We start from the raw sequence: 18811 nt of genomic DNA, 5'->3' as shown, positions 1-18811 counted from the left end.
CACTGAGGAGGGGAGGGGGCTTCATTCCTCATGGGTCTGCAGGGCTGAAGGACAGGATTGGTGCCCCTTTATCTAAAAGGTAGAGGGTTTATATTGGGTTGGCCAAAAAGTTCGTTCGATTTTTCCTTAAGATTATACGGGAAAACCCGAAGGAACTTTTTTGGCCAATCCAGTGTTTGCACAAGAGCAGTCATTTCTCAGCTAGAGCCCTGGGGTGGGCCTATTCAAATTCCAGAGAGTGGCAGGCCAGGCACTGCTGCAGTTGCATCTGTGCTTGTTTCTTTGAGCTACGTAGCTCCAGGTGTGTGATTCAGCACCAAGCCTGATGAAAACACCCATCTCTGGGGAGCCTGCCTATCTGCATCAGCCCACTTGGCCTAGCAGACTCTGGTCAGTAATATCTGCATAGATTCTGTTCAGTCTCTTCATTCATTAACTGAACTGATGGTTAAAAAGTGATCACTGTGGGGTTCAGTGCTGGAGACACAGTGGTGAATAAGACAGAACCCCCAGGTCTTCATGGCACTTACATTCTTATGATAAGAGACCAAACATTTTTCTTAGGTAAAATCACTAAAAAGTAAAAACAATTACAAATTGTGGTGAAAACTCAGAAGGAAATGACCAAGGAGTCATTTAAATAAGGAAATCAAGAGATCAAGGCTGGCCTCTCTAAGCAGATAACATTTAAGCTGAAGCCAAAAGATGAGAAGGAGTCAACCAACCTCATAAAGAAGTGGGAAGGGTGTTCTGGCAAGGGAGAAACAGCAGGTACAAAGGCCCTGAGGCAGGAGGGAGAGCTGGACTCTGGCTAGAGCTCGATGGGGGTGGAGGGGCAGAGACCAGACCACACAAGGATATCATGGGTTTGATGAAAAGTGTGGGTGATATTCCCAGCCCCCTGGAAGCTGAGGAAGGGTTTCAAGCTGAGCAGAGACCTGACCTACTTTGTTCTGAAAGATTTCTCCAGCTGCTATTTGAAGTTGGGTTATAGATACGAACAGAAGCAGCAGCTGGTGGGGGGCTTTAGCTAGTAGTGTGGTGAAAGATGGTGGTGGTTCTGGAAGTGGAACAAAGTAGGTGAGATGGGATACAGACCAAGCAGGGGAGAGGAATGAGGATGATGGAAGATCTGAGGATGACTCTGAGTTTATACCCCGAGCACCAGGATGGATGATGGTGTTAGGACTGTGAACGGAAGCCTGGGTAAGGATACAGGTTTGAGGGAGGAGACCTAGAGCCCTATTTTGGATCTGTTGCTTCCTAGATGTATCTGGAGCTTCCCAAAGATGAGAAGAGAAGGCCTTCACCCATGCTGGAGGGGCACGCACTGCAGATAAGTACGCAGTTAACTTAGGCATCATTCCCCATGCAGCTTCTGATGTTTCAAAGTGCCCCTAGATTCTGTCTGCAGCTGCTCCCATGTCTCTCGGTGCTCCCCTTCAAGTTCTCTACTGGGTTCCCTAAAGCTGTTGCCTGACAGCAGGCTATGCTGGGTCCGGCTTCCCTCTGTAGCGAGGACCCATGTGGTGTTATCTCCCTCCGCTGGAAGTTCCCCGTGGGCTCAGGCTTCCAGACGCACCATACCTCAGGACGTTTGCCTCCACCAGAACCCACTGCAGAAGTGCCAGCTGCTTTCGGATTCCGGCACAGAAAGTGGCTCCCTTGGGGGACCCTGGGGACCAGGGGCCCATCCTGCCCTGGTGCGTCCCTGCAGGGGGTGTTTCAGAGCCGCCTTCTTTTGGCCAGGCCCAGATCGGGTCCAAGCAGAAGTTCACTTTCCCTGTTGCTTAGGAAAAAAATGATGCGATGCTGCCTCTGGAAAGAGCAGGGAGGGGGTGGGGCACTTCCTGGCCAGCAGCCTGTGTCCAAAGCCCTGCTCCGCCGCTCACAGGTCGCCTTGGGCAGGATTGTGATTTCCCTGACCTTGGGGTCATGAGCAGGATGAGCGTTAAGGAGTCTAAAGCATTTGGCTGTAGTAGGCATTCATTGTGGAGTGTTATCATGAGGTCAAACGCACCCACCGCGGCTGCAGATGTTTGGGACAGGACTGGACAGTGCTTTCCTTCAGCCTCTACTGTGGTGGACTGTGGAGACCCAGAGGCACTTGGCACTTTAGAGAAGGCAAGTGTTGCTGGACCCCTTTAAATTTCTTACCTAGGCCCCTCTCCAGGCCCCGCTTCCCCAATCATCTCATTCACACGAAGCTCCTGGCTATTGACTGAGGCTCCCCCAACCATTGTAGCTCTGGGTCCGGAGCCGCCAGCTGTCTGTCCTCTCACAGTTCAGCCCTCCCCAGTGAAGCTTCTTTGTCTTTCTTAAGGCCGCAGGGCAAACATCTCATCCCTGCCTCCACACAGCCTTTCTGCTCCCTTTCCAGCCACTGAATCATCTCTGTCCTTAGATTGCAGTCCACATCCCCTTGCTGGCCCGGCCAGAAGCCCTGTCTAGACCCTATAGCAGCCACAGCTTCTGAAGGACCAACGCCTAAGAAGCCTGTGACACGCCAGAGCCTGGGCACAGTGCCCTGCCCGTCACTCCTCCTGCTCTTAGTCCAGACCCTGCTCTAAGCTTGCCCCCAGAGTCCCACCCTAGAGTTACCCCTGTTCAGGCTGCACAGGAGAACCCAGAAGCTGCTCCAGCAAGCCTTCTTCACCTGGGCTGTTCAGGGAGGCCATGGGGTGTGTGCAGGGGTGAGAACTTGATCCTGGGAATCTGGCAGGCTGGGGCTCCTATCCTTGCCCTCCCACCTTCCAGCTGTTTGACCTTGGGTAACAGCCTGAACCTCTCTGGGCCTGTTGAGTAAGTTAATCATTTAGTGCCTCGGGGTAAAAATGAGGATTCACTGAGACAACAGAGGTAGTGAATGGTGGGTAAATGGTGGGTTTTATGAAAAGACATATAAAGTCCCAACTGAGGGGCCTTCTTAGTTTTTTGTTGTTGCTCAGGTATAATGTATATGCAGTAAAAGGCCCAAGTCTCAGCTGTTCAGTGACGTTTTCCATATGTGTGCCCCCATTCACACACCACCAGGATCAAGATAAAGGACATTTTCAGGCCCTCAGCAGGCTTCCTCACGTCTCCTGACAGGTGATGATACACGCCATCATTCTGACGTTGATCACCATGGGTTGGCTTTCTGTTTGGGAAGTTCATACAAATAGAGTGACGCAGTGTGCCTTTCTGTCTCGCTTCTTTTGTGTCACATTATACTGTCTGATTCATCCATGTTGTTGTGTATACTGGTGATCCATTCCTTGTCATGGTTGTGTACTATTCCATTGTATAATCATAGCATAATTTAGTATCCATTTTACTGTTGATGGACATCTGTGCAGTCTCCAGTTTGGAGCTATTGAGAACTGCTGGGAACATCCTTGTGCGTCTCTTTTGGTAGACATAAACTCTCACTCTTTGGGTGCATACTTAGGAAGAGAATTGTTGGGTCGTCAGATGTATGTAAGTTTTCTTAGCTGACTTTTTTAAAGCTACTTTGTTAAATGTTGTTATAAGCATTTCATGTCCATTATCTAATTTGATACTCTAAATAATCCTTTAAAGTAGGCTGTCCTCATTTAGCAGGTGAATATATTGAGCCTGGGCTGGGGAGTGATGGAGTCAGCTGAGTCCGTCTCTCTGTGTGGACCACTGTCATGGTCTACATGGCCTTCCTCTCCTTCAGAGTCAAAGGGGCCAGTCCCCCCACTGCACTGTCTGGCATCCCAGGAGCCGAGCCCCCACCACGGGGAGTTGGAGGTCACGGGAGCCCCACATCCCTCCCTCATCGAACCCAGTGCGCAGCCGCCTGCCTGTAAGGGGGTGTGCGCACAGAGGTGGTGATGAGCGTGCTCTAGGTGGCTGTAGCCGCGTGCTTCAACAGTTGTTCTCATTGGCTTTTGAGTCCAAATGAGTAGGAAATGCTATTAGTTCAGGCCTCGCCTGGCGCATGGCAAGGCCCTGGGATAGGAGTGCAGTCAGACGAGAAATTGTGGAGATAAAACTGGTGTGAAATGGAGGCCTTCGCACAAGGCTGGATGTGTCCGTGTGAAATGAAGTTACTTCTGAGAAAACGAGATTTAAAGAGATTCTGCAGAATTAGATTACACTTTCAAATTTCCTTATTAAACGGGATTGATGCTGAGGAGGGGCCGCTGGCTGGCTGTGTTTGGGATCCTATGTTGCAGTTCCAGGTCCAGGTGCGGACGCTGCTGGGTACAGGCACCTTGCAGGTGGCAGGGACCCAGACCCTAGCCTCTGGCAGCTGACATGGGTATGATGATTGTAGACTGATCTCTTCTGGATAATGTCAGCCGCTTCACATGGGTCCGTGTGGGCAAAACCTCAGGGCTCGTGCACCTCCATTTCCTGGGGAATGTGGTATTGAGAACCGAGCACTAGGCTTCTTACTTGTGGGTTTTGTTCAAATCAGAGCTTGATTTTGAGCTACAGTCCACTTTTTGGATATGTTGTGGGTTTTTTTTAAAAATAATTTTATTTATCTGTGGCTGCGCTGGGTCTTCATTGGTGCACGAGGGCTTTCTGTAGTTGTGGAGCGTGGGGCTACTCTTGCGGGCCCTGGGGCATGCGGAGTTTAGTAGTTGTGGCACACGGGTGTAGTTGCTCCACAGCGTGGAATCTTCCTAGTCCAGGGATTGAACCCATGTCCTCTGTACTGGCAGATGGATTCTTATCCACTGCGCCACCTGGGAAGTCCTGATATGTTGTTTTGTAAAAAGACAGTCAACGATCATATGACCACTCGAGCGTATGTGTGTATATTTATGTGACACCCGTGCGTGCATGTGCTTGGATGCAGGGGTTGTCTTTTCATGTGATTTACTGAGCACCTACCAACGCTCGCACTGTGCCAGAGCCTGGAATAATGTTCTGGGCAGAGTAAGCAGATGTGGCCCAGCCTCTTATGGATCTAGTTTGCAAGTGTGCGATTACATGTGCATGTGGAAGTCTGTGTGCAGCTATGTATGTTTGCAGGTGTGACCTGCATCTGCGTACCTTCTGTGTCTCCTGACCTCTGTGATGTCTGCCTCCTGGGTCTGCTAGCAGCTCTAGGTGAGCCATGCCCAGCCCGACATCAGAGCAGATGAATCCTGAAGACAGGCTGCTGGGCTTCAAATCCCAGCTCTGTATGGCCTACGACAAGTCACAACCTTTCCAGTGCCTCAGTTTTCCCACTGTTAAAATGAAAATTGCTTTCATCTTCACAGGCATTTGCTAGTTTCTGTGAGGAGAGGTGCATTTAATGCCAGGTGTTATCCTACATGTGCCTGAGGACATCCTGGAAGTACATGCTAGAGTCATTCCCACCGCACAGGTGGGGAGACCAACAGGCCTTGAGAGACGCAATGACTTATCCAGGATCAAGACCAGGGCTTGCACAGGAGACCAGATGGGTGCTGGTCCATGAAGCCCTCGCTCCGTCGGTCTGCTGCAGGAGCGGGTGCCCCACACCACCAACAGAGCCGAGGACAAGTTCAAGGGAGGCAAAGGTGTCAACAGTGGACAGGAATGGGGTCCACGTGGTGTGTGAAAAATAATAAAATGAAAATAATCAGGGTACCGTCCCATAAGGCAGTTGGGAGGCGAGCACTGCTAAGTATTCAATCATAGATATCTCCCTTCAGAATACCCTTAGCCCCCAGGAGAGTCCAGCCCTGGCTCCCTGCTGGCCCCTCGGGTGAGAAAGGGAGACCTAGCTCTGTGCTGCGCAGCTGTGTTGTGCTGTGTGAACGTGGTTTTGAAACAGTACTGAGGCATATGGGGCGATGACAAGAAATCCCAAGCCCACACCTGCCTGTGTCCCAGGCCTCCCAGGGCAGCCAGCGGGACCTGCCCTGAGCTGTCACCCCTTGAGCTGCCACAGCCCCCATCTGCTCCCGACTGGTCCCTGAAGCTGCCTGTCAGATGGATGCGGCTGATCTCCTCCTATACACATTTGCAGTGGCCACTAGACAATCCTTTGGGTAAGGCTCGACTCTAGTCAGCGCCTGTATGACTTTAACCATGGTGGCACGTTCAAATCAAGTGATCCTCCTCAAAATGTGTCCATCACGGGTTGCAGGGCCCTGAGATGGAGCTGTGACTAATGTCATTCTTCCCCACGTGCTGAATGGGCTGACACTAATCAGGGCTAGCTCTGGACTGCCAGGTTTGGTTAGTCCAGAGCACTTCACGTGGATTAGCTCCTGGATTCCTCACCGAAGCTCTAGGAGTGCTATTCTCATATTCGTTTTATAACAAAGAACCACAGAGCAGTTAAGGTCATATAGTCAAAGGTGTCAGATAAAACCAAATTGAAGGAAACTCCGTAATAACTGGCCTGTACTCTTCAAAGATGCTAGTGTCTTGAAACACAAAGAAGGGCTTAGGAATTCTTTCAGATTCAAGTAGACTGAACTTGACGACTGAATGAAATGCATGATCCAGACTTTTATTTTCCTGTAAAAGATATTATTGGGGGAACTGATGAAATCTGAATGGATGGATAATAGTATTAGATCAGTGGTAATTTTCTGGCTTTGATCATTGTACTGGAGTCACGTGAGAGACTGTCCTTTCTATTAGAAAATCACACCAAAGTTTTAAGGGGTGCAGGGGCTTCATTACTGAAACCAACTCTCCCTTGAGACAGGAAAAGAATTATAGGAAGGGAAGGAGGGAAGGAGGTAGCTGCATAGATAAACAGGGAAGGATAAAGTAAATATGGTTTAAAAAGTTCATATTTAGAGGTTTGGTGTAAAGAACATACAGGAATTCTTTCTGTTCTTGCAAAACCTGGAAGTTTGAAGTGTTGACAAAATAAAAAGTTAAAGAGCAAGAAAACAAGTGTCAGAACAGGGAAGACTTCCCAGGGTGCATGTTGACAATAGGCTCCTATTTGTTAGTCGCAGCCAGTGGCCAGACTCTGGGCTGGGGCTTCCTATGAAGAACCTTATTCAGTCCTCACCACAACCTGGTGGAAGGAAACTGGTATGGCCCCATTTCACAGATGACAGTTGGAAAGGTAAAGGGATTTGCACCAGGCCCTCCAGTGACTTAGGACAGTTCCCAGACTGGAAAGTAGGCTTTCTCAGTTCAGGGTCTAGGCTCTTAGCCTCAGCTCCACTGCTGACTCTGACGTTTGGGAAAGAGTGGGGTGGGCAGGACCAGGCATTGTTCTTCCTGGAGCAATAGTGAAAGGAGGGCTCTGGGCCAGAAGCAGACGAACTCCATTTGCAGGATGGAAAGGGAATGTTATTGCTGAATTCTGCAGGGAGCGGAACCAGCAGAGCCAGGCAGTGGGGGGGGCCTCAAATACCAGGTGGAGTTCTGGGTGGTGGCCACAGTGGCTTCCAGCAGCGGAGCCACAGAGCATAATGTGGAGTGACCCGGGGCTGAATGGGGATGCCATTCTGGGGAGGCGGACCGGCCCTTGAGATCACTAGGAGCGGAGAGAGTGCTCCACAGCTGGGCTTAGCCTGCTCTCCAAACTAGAGGCATGGGTGGGCCCAGGAGCCGGTGGCCTTGGCACTTTGGAAAAGTCCGATCTGAGGGGCAGGCTGGCCGGGGGTAGGTGGCAAGAGTTGCTGAGGACTTGGGTGTGGCCTGGCAGACCACTCTGTGGGGTGTGGGAAGAGCTGAATGACCTCTGGCAGTCCCTTCTGGTCACCCGGACTGTCTGGCTTTTCCCCAGATTAAAGAGCTGAGGGTTAGTGTCTGGCAGCCGAATGAGTCAGACTGGGAGCCAGCCTTCTTCCTGCATCGGCCCGCCCAGGGATTCAGCCTGACCAGCGTAGGGATAGGGTAAGGGTTGGGCTCATCTCCCGTCAAATATCTCCCTGCACACCCCAAGATTTAGGGGAACACTCGAGCTGAGTGAATTAGTTTATTTTATTGGGTCCCATGTGTATGTGTGTGTGTGTGTGTGTCTGAGCGTGAGCCTGCACGCACACGCAGGGGCAAACACCATCCATTGTAAAATATCAGTGTTTTCATGGGTGAGTAGTAATTACTGGGTAATGCTTTAAAACCTTTCCTGAAGGAGCGCAAAGCTGTTTTTTTCTAAAGTCAGGAGTACATTAAAAGGATTACCATGTAGATTTGATTTTTAGATAACACTAAAATGGATCCCAAATGGACTTCAGCAAAAGGATGCTATCTCCTTAATGGAAAGTGCATGGCCTGAGGCTCAGCTCCCAGAGCCGGGCAGGGGAGGGAAGGAGGGAGAGGAGAGGTGTCTGCAGGGCCGACTGGTAGGCTGGAAGGGGGCTGGGGAGGCAGGACAGGGATGAACAGCCTGGACCCTCTGGGGAGCATCTTGCTCCATCTGGGGAAAAAGGGACCATAGATGTTCTCCTTAAAGCCCTTTCACCTTGCCAGGGGTGTTTTCAAGTCTCCTGGACCAGCCCAGGGAGAGCAAATAGCGTGAGTGCTTCCTAAAGAAGGGAGGGGTGAGTCAGACTTCTCCCAGGACCTCAGACTTTCTAGGCAAAGAAAGCGCAAAGTCCCCAGATGCTCTGGGACCTCCTCGGCCAGGCTGACCCTAATGTTCCGTGTCTCAGTGGACGTCAGACACTAACAGGAGCTACATGTCTTCTTTAGAGTTCTCCAGGGCCCAGAAAGCAGTGTCCAGATAAGCAGCCTGCCTGGAGTGGGGTGTTCAGGCCTTCCAGAGCCCCCACCTTATGCCAGGCTGGGGACCTGGGGCAGCATGTGGGTTCACTCCCCATAACCTCCCTGGGTCCTCTAGGTGCCCCGTCCCAGCATCGATAGAATTACCAGCTACCATGTGGTCTATAGCACTGCAGGCTTAGCCTCTCCAGGAGTCAAGCCAGATGGAATATGGAACAGGACAGACACTCCTAGTGCTGGGATCCCCCTTCATTTGGGGGTATAATTTAGTGGGCCAGATATATCCCCTGAGTAAGGAAGTTCCAGCCACCCCCAAACCCCACAGCAGTGAAAGCACAAGTGTAGAGCCCCAGGAGGGCCCAGCATGTCTGGGAAGGGAGCCAGGCCTGCTGCCAGCCCAGGGGAACGAAGGGGAAATCAGCCTTAGGGAGACTGGATAGAGACTTCGCCTGGGGTTTTCCAAGCTGGAATTTATATGCATAGCTATGCTGGCTGGCTCTCCCTCCACAGGCCCCAGGGACAGTTTTGCCCCCGGGAGCCCCCAGACCTTCCCACGCCCAGCTCTTTGAATCCCTCCCGCACTTGCTCCCTGTAGGCCAGGCCTTGGAAGGGCCCCCTGGGCCCCCCTTAGCTCACGGACGTGTCTGCTCCCCAGCCAGCCTCTCTGGGCTCCTCAGAGTTCTGTGACCGGGCTGGCCCCTGTCAGCGGAGACGCAGGCAGGCCTGAGGACGCAGCCAACCTGAGCCCCATCACTCTCTCAGACCAATTAACCTTTAGAGCTGCATTAAGGAAATGAGGCAACGGACTTCCCAGCTAACAGATGGGCCCTGCGGGGACTGGGGGAGGGAGGAGCCCAGCACAGGAAGCCTGGTCGGCCTCCACACTGCCCTCGCCTGTCTAGCTGATCCTGGGTTCTCCAGGGCTGCCCCCTCTCCCAGAGGAGGCAGCGGGGCGAGAAGAGCACAGGAGGGACGCAGGACCCCTGGGGCCAACTTGATGCGGGGCTTACGTGAGCCGTTTGACCTATCTGGGTCTCAGTTTCCCCACCTGTGGAATGAGAGCATTTGCCTGTAAGAACTCCGGGGGCCCGTCTGACTGGACCTCTGTGGACTCTGAGACTGAAGTCCTTTGGAAGCTACTTCTCTCCTGAAGCATGAGGAAGGGTCACCTTTGGAGGAAGGAAGGGAATGGTTGGTGGCCGGGGGGGGCGGGGGGGGTGCAGTGAGGGGGAGGGCCGAGAGGAGGGGTGCCCTGGAACTGGAACTGAACCCAGAGCCTGGAGAGTACGCAGGTCCTTTGGAGAAGATGGGCCCAGGAAGAGGGAGCCTTCAGGGGCTTGTTGGAAAACCGAGGGGGCAGGAAGAAGTGGGCTTTTCCCTCCAGAGGCGACCCCTCAGCCCAGCAGTGCTCTAGTCAGGGAAGGAACACCCCCTACCCCCACCACCGCTGTGAGGGGCTCTTAGACAGGTGTCACAGGCAACCCCGCTGTCCAGCCTATCTCTGAGACTCCCCGCATTTCCATCCAAGCCTGGATTTCACCACACCCGAGCCTCAGGGCCCCGCATGGATGCCCAGGTCCCCTGGGGACATCTGCCCCCACCTCCTTCTCAACCTCCCCTCCCTGCGGCCTCATGGCTGGGGCCCTAGAAGCCATGCCTCTGTGCACATACAAGCCCACTGCATGCGGTACCAGTGTACGCAGGTTGCGTGTGAGTGCACTTGCTTGCTGCTGGGTGGTCTGCCCCTCCTCCAGGCAAGGCCATGCTGAGATTCCTGTCCTCTGTACTCACCATCTTCTTGTATGCCGGGAAGTTCATATGGACCCTGAGAGCTGGCCAGAGTCTCCAAGATTCTTACTTTGGTAGGACGAGCAAGGATGCAGAGGCACTGAAACTCCCCTTCCTCAGGCTAGGGCAGGTAGGAAGTTTGAATCCAGCTAGAAACATTCCTGGGGGCTGCCCAGGTGGCCCAGCAGGAATCAGCCTGCCAATTCAGGAGATGCAGGAGACACAGGTTTGATCCCTGGGTCAGGAAGTTCCACTGGAACAGGAAATGGCAACCCACTCCAGTATTCTTGCCTGGAGAATCCCATGGACAGAGGAACCCGGCGGGCTACAGTCCACAGGATCACAGAGTTGGACACGACTTAGCAACTGAGCAGGCACACATGCAGAAACATTCCTAGGGAGGCCGCCAACAAGGCCAGCGCCGGCTGTCTCCCCAACACCGGCCAGGAGCTCCAGAACTCCTGTGCCCCCAGGAGTATCACAGGAGCACCCCACTTTCTTCTTGACACCCCCACAACCAAGAGGCTTTAATCTGGTGTGTCCAGTTAAAATAAAAAGCACACTGCGGTGTGAGGACGTCCTGAGGTGGCAAACAAATCTAGGAGTCCTAGTGGAACCCAAGCCCATGACGAGCTTCTCAGGGCTGCTGGAAGAGCTGATGAGATGGGGCTTCCCGAGGAGGCCTCGGGTGTACGGTGGGTCACACAGCACAGGGGACAGTGGCTGGATGGAGAGGGGTGACTCGGGGGGGCTGGGCCCTGGGGCTGGTTGTATGCCTGCGGCTGAGCAGACTTGGGGCTCCTGCAGCTTCTGGAGGGACCTTCACGGGCCAGGGGAGGAGGCTGTGCCTTGCAGCCCCACAGCGTGGGACCCAAGGCCAGGAGAGGTGGTTGCCAAGGAGACAGGGAAGGATCCTGGGACGGGGCAGCAGAAAGAAGCAGAGGGACATGTCCTGAGCCACAGCGCCCACCATGTCCATCTGTCTGTCCATCCACAGGTGTGCCGATGCTCTCCGTCCAGCCCAAAGGGAAGCAGAAGGGCTGTGCGGGCTGCAACCGCAAGATCAAGGACCGCTACCTGCTGAAGGCGCTAGACCAGTACTGGCACGAGGACTGCCTCAAGTGCGCCTGCTGTGACTGCCGCCTGGGCGAGGTGGGCTCCACGCTCTACACCAAGGCCAACCTCATCCTGTGCCGGCGTGACTACCTGAGGTGGGCAGCCTCCCCCGCCCCACACGCACCCCGGCCCTGCCAGCCCGAGAGCCCTCTTCTCCACGGCTGGCACTGCTCTGCCCTGCTTCAGCCCCCATACCCAGTCTACGCACATCCCGGCCCCTGCCCTGCCCCTGGGACTCAGTGCCCAGCACTTGTCCAGGGCGGGCCTGTCTCTAACCATCGGGCATCCAAGAGGAGCCTCCCAAGGGCACCAACGTGGTTCTGCCTCTGCCTTTGCCAGGCGCTTCTGACCCACCCTGTCCCTGGAATCGAGGAAGGGATGCGGTGAAGGAGCTTCCAGGAGCAAGTAGGGGAGTTCCAACTTCCCTGGGCCCCCCTGGCCTGCTGGTGTCCTCCTCAATCTCCCCAGGGCCCAGCTCCCCATCTTCCAGGTGGGCCCTGGGATTAGACACCCCATGCCTGCAGAGTCTGGTAGGTAACCAGACCCTGGAAGAGCCACTGATGTTGGAGCTTAAAAACCTGGGTTTAAACTTGTTCTGTGCCTCTTTCCCCAGCCTCAGTTTACTCTTCTGTAGACAGTGAAAATACCAACACTTCCCCACCTTGCATTCTTCAGAGTTCCAACCCACCCCTCCCCTACAACCTGCATCCTATTCCCTGGGGCTGCCTCCCCCAGTTAACCCTCCCTTAGGCCATCTATGACATCAGCAAGGCTGGAAGGAGGCCACCAAGCAGGGGCCTTGGCTTAGACCCAGCATCTGCATTTGGCTCCCATGCAGGCTGCTGGGTGGTGGCCGGGCCTTGCGGGGAAGGAAGGCCCATCGCATTAATTAGTAGGTCGTGCCCAGGGTTTCTTGGGGCTCTCTCTACTCAGGACTGGGCTTGTTGCGGGGGAGGGTGCGATTATCAGCAGAGGCTCCCCTACTTACCCAAAGAGCCTAAGATTTACCTGCCTACACCTTCTGCCTTTGCAGGAGGTTTTATTTTGTTTTTGTTTTTTTTTAAGTGGTGCGGTAAACCAAGATGTGTGACTCAGACTGGAGCTGGAGGAGAGATGCTGAGGCCAAGAGGAGGGGTTAGGCATTGGGACTCGCCCCTTGGCAACCTGGAAGCGGCCTCCAAGTCTGGAGGTTTAGGACATCACCTGGGGGCTAACCCAACCAGGCTGAGGGGAGATGGCAGACCAGCTGACCTGGCCAGGAGTGGCCACAGTGCAGGAGGGGCTCATCTATAAGGTCAATGCATCCACAATCACCCTGGGCCCTGCCAGCTATTGGAGCCTGAAGATATTTTCCTGAGCTCTGGCAGAGGCCCAGGAATGACTCTGAGGCCACCTGGGCCAGTAGGCCAGGGGGCCTGTGGGGCTTCCTTGAGTTGCTCAGTCCCAGAGAATGGCTGTCCAGAACCTGCCCCTCTGCAGTGACTTCTCATTGGACTGGTGGCCAGAAAGGCCCCCCTTGGCGGGCAGATGTTGTGGCCCAGCCTTTGTCTGCCTTAATCTGAGCCACCAGGCAACTCAGGCTGATGAATAATGGAGCTACGCTCATCTGCAGGCGCCTGAGCTTGAGCTGGACAAATCAGGGATTAGAGGGCGTCCCGCCTGCCTCTTGGTCCCTTGCCTCACTTGGGGTTTACTCTGCCATTGTGCAGAAGGGAAGCGAGGAGGAGCCTGGCTGGCACATACCCCTGGAATGTCCAGTCAAGGGCAGGCCTGCATGGGGAGGGAGTGAGTTCCCTGTCCTTAGAGCTTTGCAATCAGCAGCCAAGAGGAGGGGTGCCTGCCCCAAAGAGGCATTGTGCCAGATGTCCTTGAAACTTCCTTTTGGCATCAGTCCTGTTTTAGAAGCATCTTTAAACAGGATCATCTAGCCCAGCATCCCCATTTTAAAGAAGGGTAAACTGAGGCTCAAGGGAGTTAGGCAAGTCCCACCATGAGTCAGTAGCAGCAAAAGACCACCCCATAGTGTTATTGTCAGGATTTAATGACTTGGTCTTTGAAGAGCCCCTAGATTAGCACCTGGCATATAGCTAATGCTATGTAGGCATTCACTAAAGGAGCTGTGGCTAAGAGGTTACAGTTTTCACAACAAGCCTGTGAAGGCTATGTTTCAGTTCCCATTTTACAGTTGAAATAAATCAGGCTCAGAGAAACTCAATGACTTGCTTAAGGACACACAGCCCATGACTGACAGACTGTGTCTAAGTTTGAGCTTGTGTAAGCCTGGAATCCTTGCTCAGGGCCCAGCCTACTGTTCTGGTATCCCCAGGTGCTTGAGAGACCCAGTGGGAGCCCTCATTGTCAGCAAAGCCAGGGGACAGGCATATCAACCAACTCCCGAGTCCCCACAGGCTCCTTCCTGAGTGCTGTGTCAGTTTCTCTGAAGCCTGCTCTCTTAGCAGAAGTTAGACACTGTCATCTGTGCATCTTCCTTCTGGCCCAGGCCCACCTGCTGAACTACAGGGGTAGAGGGCAGGTGGGCCCCCAAGTCGAGGCAACTCCCCTGCCCCCCACAGCCCCCCACAGGCGCCTGAGCCCTCTGCACCCTTCCCTCTGCAGGCTTTTTGGCACCACAGGAAACTGCGCTGCTTGCAGCAAGCTGATTCCAGCCTTTGAGATGGTGATGCGGGCCCGGGACAACGTATATCACCTCGACTGCTTCGCCTGCCAGCTCTGCAACCAGAGGTGAGTGCTGGTCTGTACCAGACCCAACACACTCAGCAGACCCTAGCTGACACCTGCCGCCACAGACCAGGAGTGCCATAGAGGTGTGCATGCAAGCGCGGGTTCTGTTGCATGTTGTAAGTATGTACATGCATGTGTGTGTTTTATGTATGCCTGAGCCCTCTAGCCAAATGTGTGTGCTCTAATACTGTCACATGTGTACTCGTGTGGAGTTCATCTCTGTGCAAGCGTAATGGACAGGGCCATGCATGAGCTGTGCATACATTGTGTGTTGTGTCCATGATTGTATTTTTAAATGTCTGTGTACAAGGCGGGTCTGTGTGTGCTGTGTGCGTGTGATGGGTGAGTATGCCTGTGTACGTGTGTTTTAAATGTATGTGCACAAGAGCCCTGTGTGTGTCCTGTGCCGTGTGCTACATGCAGATACACGCATGGACGTTCTAGTGAGAAGGGGTTCCCAGACCTGGCCAGTGAAATACCCCTGGGGAACTGTCACTCATTCCTGTGATTCTGGTTCCAGCCCAGCCTTCTTTCTGGTCTTTTGGCCCCTACTCTGTGCCCCGCCCCGCCCTGTGGGAGACCCTGGGGACCTAAGGAACCAGAGCCCTTCAGCCCTGAATAGGGGCCAACCCCCCAAAGGCCCTTTGCTCAGGACCCCCAAAGTTAGGAAAGAGCTCATACAAATGCTCCCAGAGGTTGAGGTCCAGGGGGACCTGCAGGGAACACTGGTTTGTCTGGGGCTATGCGCAGACCCACTGCCAGGGGGGCTCAGTGAAGTTGCAGCGCCACCTGGTGGTTGAAGCGGGATTGGCTGGGACCAGGCCTGTGACCCTGGGGTCCCACTCAAGGCCTCCGACCCCCGACCCCCGGGGACATCTTTGGGGGAAGGGCTGAATCCTCCAGTGCTTGAGGAGGACTGGGAGGGGCAGGGCCTTCTTTAGGTTAGAGGGAAGATGGTGGGACAGGGTCACGTCTTCCTGGAAACCCACAGATTCTGTTTAGAAGACGAGTGTCCTTCACTGAGCCATCTCCTTAAGGTGGGGTGGGGAACAGAGGGTTGGAAAAGTCAGCCATTTTATCCCTTCTTCTTTCTCCATCTCTGCCTCTCTCCTTCCCTCTCCTCGCTTGGTCCTTTCCTATCTCTTTGTCCATCTCTCTTTCTCCCTCTCTTGGGCATCATTTCTACACCTTCCCACCAAGCCCACCCCTGCCCCCACCCCACGAGGGACCTGGTCGTGGAAGCCTGTGGCTTGGGCTGTGGGCCTGGCCAAGGGCTGGGCTGACCCAGGGTGACTGGTTGGGTTTGCTTGGGACTTTCTGGGATCCTCTCTGGAAAGCTCAGACTCCCCAGGACCTCATTGCCCATATGTCCTCCTCCTGGGCCGGGTGGCGTCCTGTCTGGAGCTCCTACCATCCACTGGGACCTCACCATGGCCTCTCTCTCCTGCTTGGATTTTCCAGATTTTGTGTGGGAGACAAATTCTTCCTGAAGAACAACATGATCTTGTGTCAGATGGACTATGAGGAGGGGCAGCTTAATGGCACCTTTGACTCCCACGTTCAGTAACGCCCAGCACCTGGCCTCCAGGCCCGTCTGTCTGTCCATCCACCCGCCTGCCCACCCGCCTGGCCGGCCAGCCGCTCTCCTGCCGATGAGAACTCCTCCGTCCTCGATGGGAGGGATGGCCCTCCCTCCGCCGCTGCCCGTCTGTGTGTGACCCCTCCTGGGGCCAGGCTGGGCCTGTACAGTCTGTCTTCTGTATATAAATGGGAACATTTATTTTATGAGAAATGTAATGCGATTTTATTACTGGCGTGGATTAAACTTATGAATGTTTCCGGGGAGGTTACTCTGCATTGATCACATGACTACAGACCTGGGGGACCCTCCCCTCAGCTTGGGAGTAAAACAAGGCCCTCCCTCAGTTCTTGGCAGGGAGGAGGGCCCTAGAACAGGACGTGGGGGCTCTAGTGTGTGCTGTTGTGGGGCAAGGGAGTTCCAGGTGGGCTTTACGGAGAAAAGCTGGAGGGGAAGGGACAACCCCCAGTACTCCCCAACCAGAAGTGGGAGCTAAACTGTCCACTCCCCATCCTCTGGCAACCATATACCCTGGTCCCCAAATGAAAACTTCCCTTTCCTGGGATCCTGTGTTACATCCCCCCTACACTGCTCAGTCAGGGACCCAGCTCTGATCTACCTTCGTGGTAAGACCCCAAATCCCAGGCTCCCTACGATGGGAGCGCAATCCTGAAATCTCTCTTCACCTTCAGGGGGATGAACAGCATTTGCTGTCTCTTCCTTACAGCCTGGGTCTTGGCATTCTGCTCCTCTGGGTGAGAGAGAAAATCCTGTTTCTCTGTAACTCAACCCACGCATGCTGGAGGTTTTCATTCATTCAGTTGGCAAACCTTAATCCGCTCTGTCTCAGCCCTGTGCTTCAAGTACCAGACATGAGGATGAATCATGGATAGGACACAGTCCGTGCCCTTGAGGACGAGGGGGAAAGCCAAGAAAACAAACAGATCACATCAAGGTGAGGACAAATGCCACAGGGAGACCTGGGACAGGCCTGTTTCCTCCAGCAGACACAGGACTGTTTGGGATGACTCCAGAGAGTCAGACAGACAAGTCAGCACCACACAGACAGATATGTGTGCTGACAAGAAGAAGAGATGGACACACACGTAGGTGGGTGTGTCGGCAGAGATAGGTAGGGACAGCCAGGTAGCTGGCAGGTACTCAGACTGGAAGATAGCCAGACAACCAGTGACCGAGTGAGGCCATGGCTGTAGCCACAGTGCCAAGCACATGGCCTGGAACTGAAAAGGTATCACTGAGCAGTATTAAAGAGAGAGCCTCCTTGGATCCAAAGCCGAAACAGAGAAGGCCGAATGGATGGGCTCCTCCAACCATCAGGCCACTCACTCGCCCTTCCCCAGGGACTGTTTTTATCCTGGCCACAGACCAGAGCCCAGATGAAGTCAGCCCACAGCTTTAAGCTCTGCCTACTCCTGGACAAGGGGTTTGTTGCCTGGATGGAGCGGGGGCTGCACTGTGACCTCACATCACCTGCCCCAAGGAAGGCCTGATTCTCCCCTGGAGTGATGTGGGAGGACACCTGGGCTCTTAGGGGTGCTTGGAAGAGGTTGTGTCTCTAAGCTATGATTTTGTGGCCAGGGACCCAGTCCACAGGAAGGGATCGCTACAGCCAAGGATCTTGGGGTAAGAGTTCTCCTCTTTGGGTCTCACACCTTCGGTGAAGGAGCTACATCCATGTATATAAGAGAGAAGAGACGCTGCAGGAGATATTTTTGAGTGAGTTTGGTGAGACCAGGAGCTGTCGTCCATATGTGACCATGTGAGACTGAATGGATCTGAGCGTGTGAACTGGAGGCTGAAGTCCGTAATGAGGGATTTTTCTTGCTCAACATGAACAAGTAAATTATTTCTCTGGACTGTAGCAGAGTCCCCAGTGCCAGACCCTCCCTGGGCCCTGAGGTCTAGGATGGCTGTGCCCACCCCCAAGAACCCAACTCCTAACTTTGGAGTTTGCCACAGATAAAGTTGTAATGCAAGTTAATTGCATGATTATCGAGAGATAACGGAGCCACTCGAATGCAGTTTCTGGGCAATTACAGTTGTTTCCAACAGAGTTACCATATTGCAGCCATGAAATAATGTGTCATTTTGCAGTAATTATGTAATTAACTTGTCTCACACTCTAGGTTGCACAACAATTAATTCATTCACAATGAGATTGACTCAAAAGTCAGGCAACTAGGCTCTGAAAGCCCCCAAGAGCAGAGCCGGCCTTCTAAGATGACCCCAGCCCCACTCTGCCTGATGCAGACCTTGCCAGGATGCTTCCTCAGCCTAACATGGTATAAGTTCCAAGTCCAGCATCATGGCTCCACTTACCTCTGTCTCACTGTCCTCCTCCAGGAAATGGAGATGATCTGTTTCCTGGGACAGCCACAAGGCTGAGATCTACACATGAAGTGCTGTGCTTACATGAGCTGGGGTCACCATCCTGGACATCGTGAAGTCCTGAGTAGGAGCCCCTTAGCCCAGGAAGACCCATAGCAGTTCACAGCTGCCCCCACGAAGGGGCCACACAAGGCCTTGCCTCCGCGGGTGTAGAACCAATAGGTGGGGAGGAGAGCGAGTCAGAGAGGGACCAGTCTCTCTGTAGCAGGGCAACCAAGCTAGGGCTGGAATGGCTACTGGGAGCCAGGGATTATGTGCCTGGAGAGGATTTGCAAGCCCCCAGGGGAGATGCAGGAAGACCTTGATTTTCTCCACCTCCCTGGTCACTGTGTAGGAGAAACTTGGTTAAATATAGCGCATGAATGCTCCTGACCTGGTTCTCCTTGAGACTGCCTCCCACCACCACAGGGGAATGGATTAGAGAAGCCAGGTTGCACTGAACATGAACCAATAGAGGCTATAGTAGCTCAAGCCTCAGCCTGGAGCTTGTGGGTGGTGGGAATGTGGAAGGCCTTGCACTGTAGCGATGCTTAAATCCCCTCTATCTCC

General features: G+C 53.7%; 1 protein-coding gene across 3 annotated transcripts in view; it reads left to right on the top strand.

Annotated features, from left to right (window-relative positions):
* LMO1 (LIM domain only 1) overlaps positions 1-16122 on the top strand; it is a 41812-nt gene extending 25690 nt beyond the window's left edge. For all 3 annotated transcript variants that reach the window (XM_027563205.1, XM_027563204.1, XM_027563203.1), the window contains 3 exons: positions 11414-11627; positions 14149-14274; positions 15736-16122. In XM_027563205.1, the coding sequence (XP_027419006.1) occupies positions 11414-11627; positions 14149-14274; positions 15736-15841 (446 nt within the window). In that variant the 3' untranslated portion in view covers positions 15842-16122. The remainder of the gene's footprint in view (positions 1-11413; positions 11628-14148; positions 14275-15735) is intronic.
* Positions 16123-18811: the final 2689 nt, after the last annotated feature.

The sequence above is a fragment of the Bos indicus x Bos taurus genome, chromosome 15 (assembly GCF_003369695.1).
Source record: "Bos indicus x Bos taurus breed Angus x Brahman F1 hybrid chromosome 15, Bos_hybrid_MaternalHap_v2.0, whole genome shotgun sequence".
Lineage (NCBI taxonomy): Eukaryota > Metazoa > Chordata > Mammalia > Artiodactyla > Bovidae > Bos > Bos indicus x Bos taurus.
The sequence above is the reverse complement of the archived record's forward strand: the minus strand, read 5'-3'. Positions and strand labels throughout refer to the sequence as shown.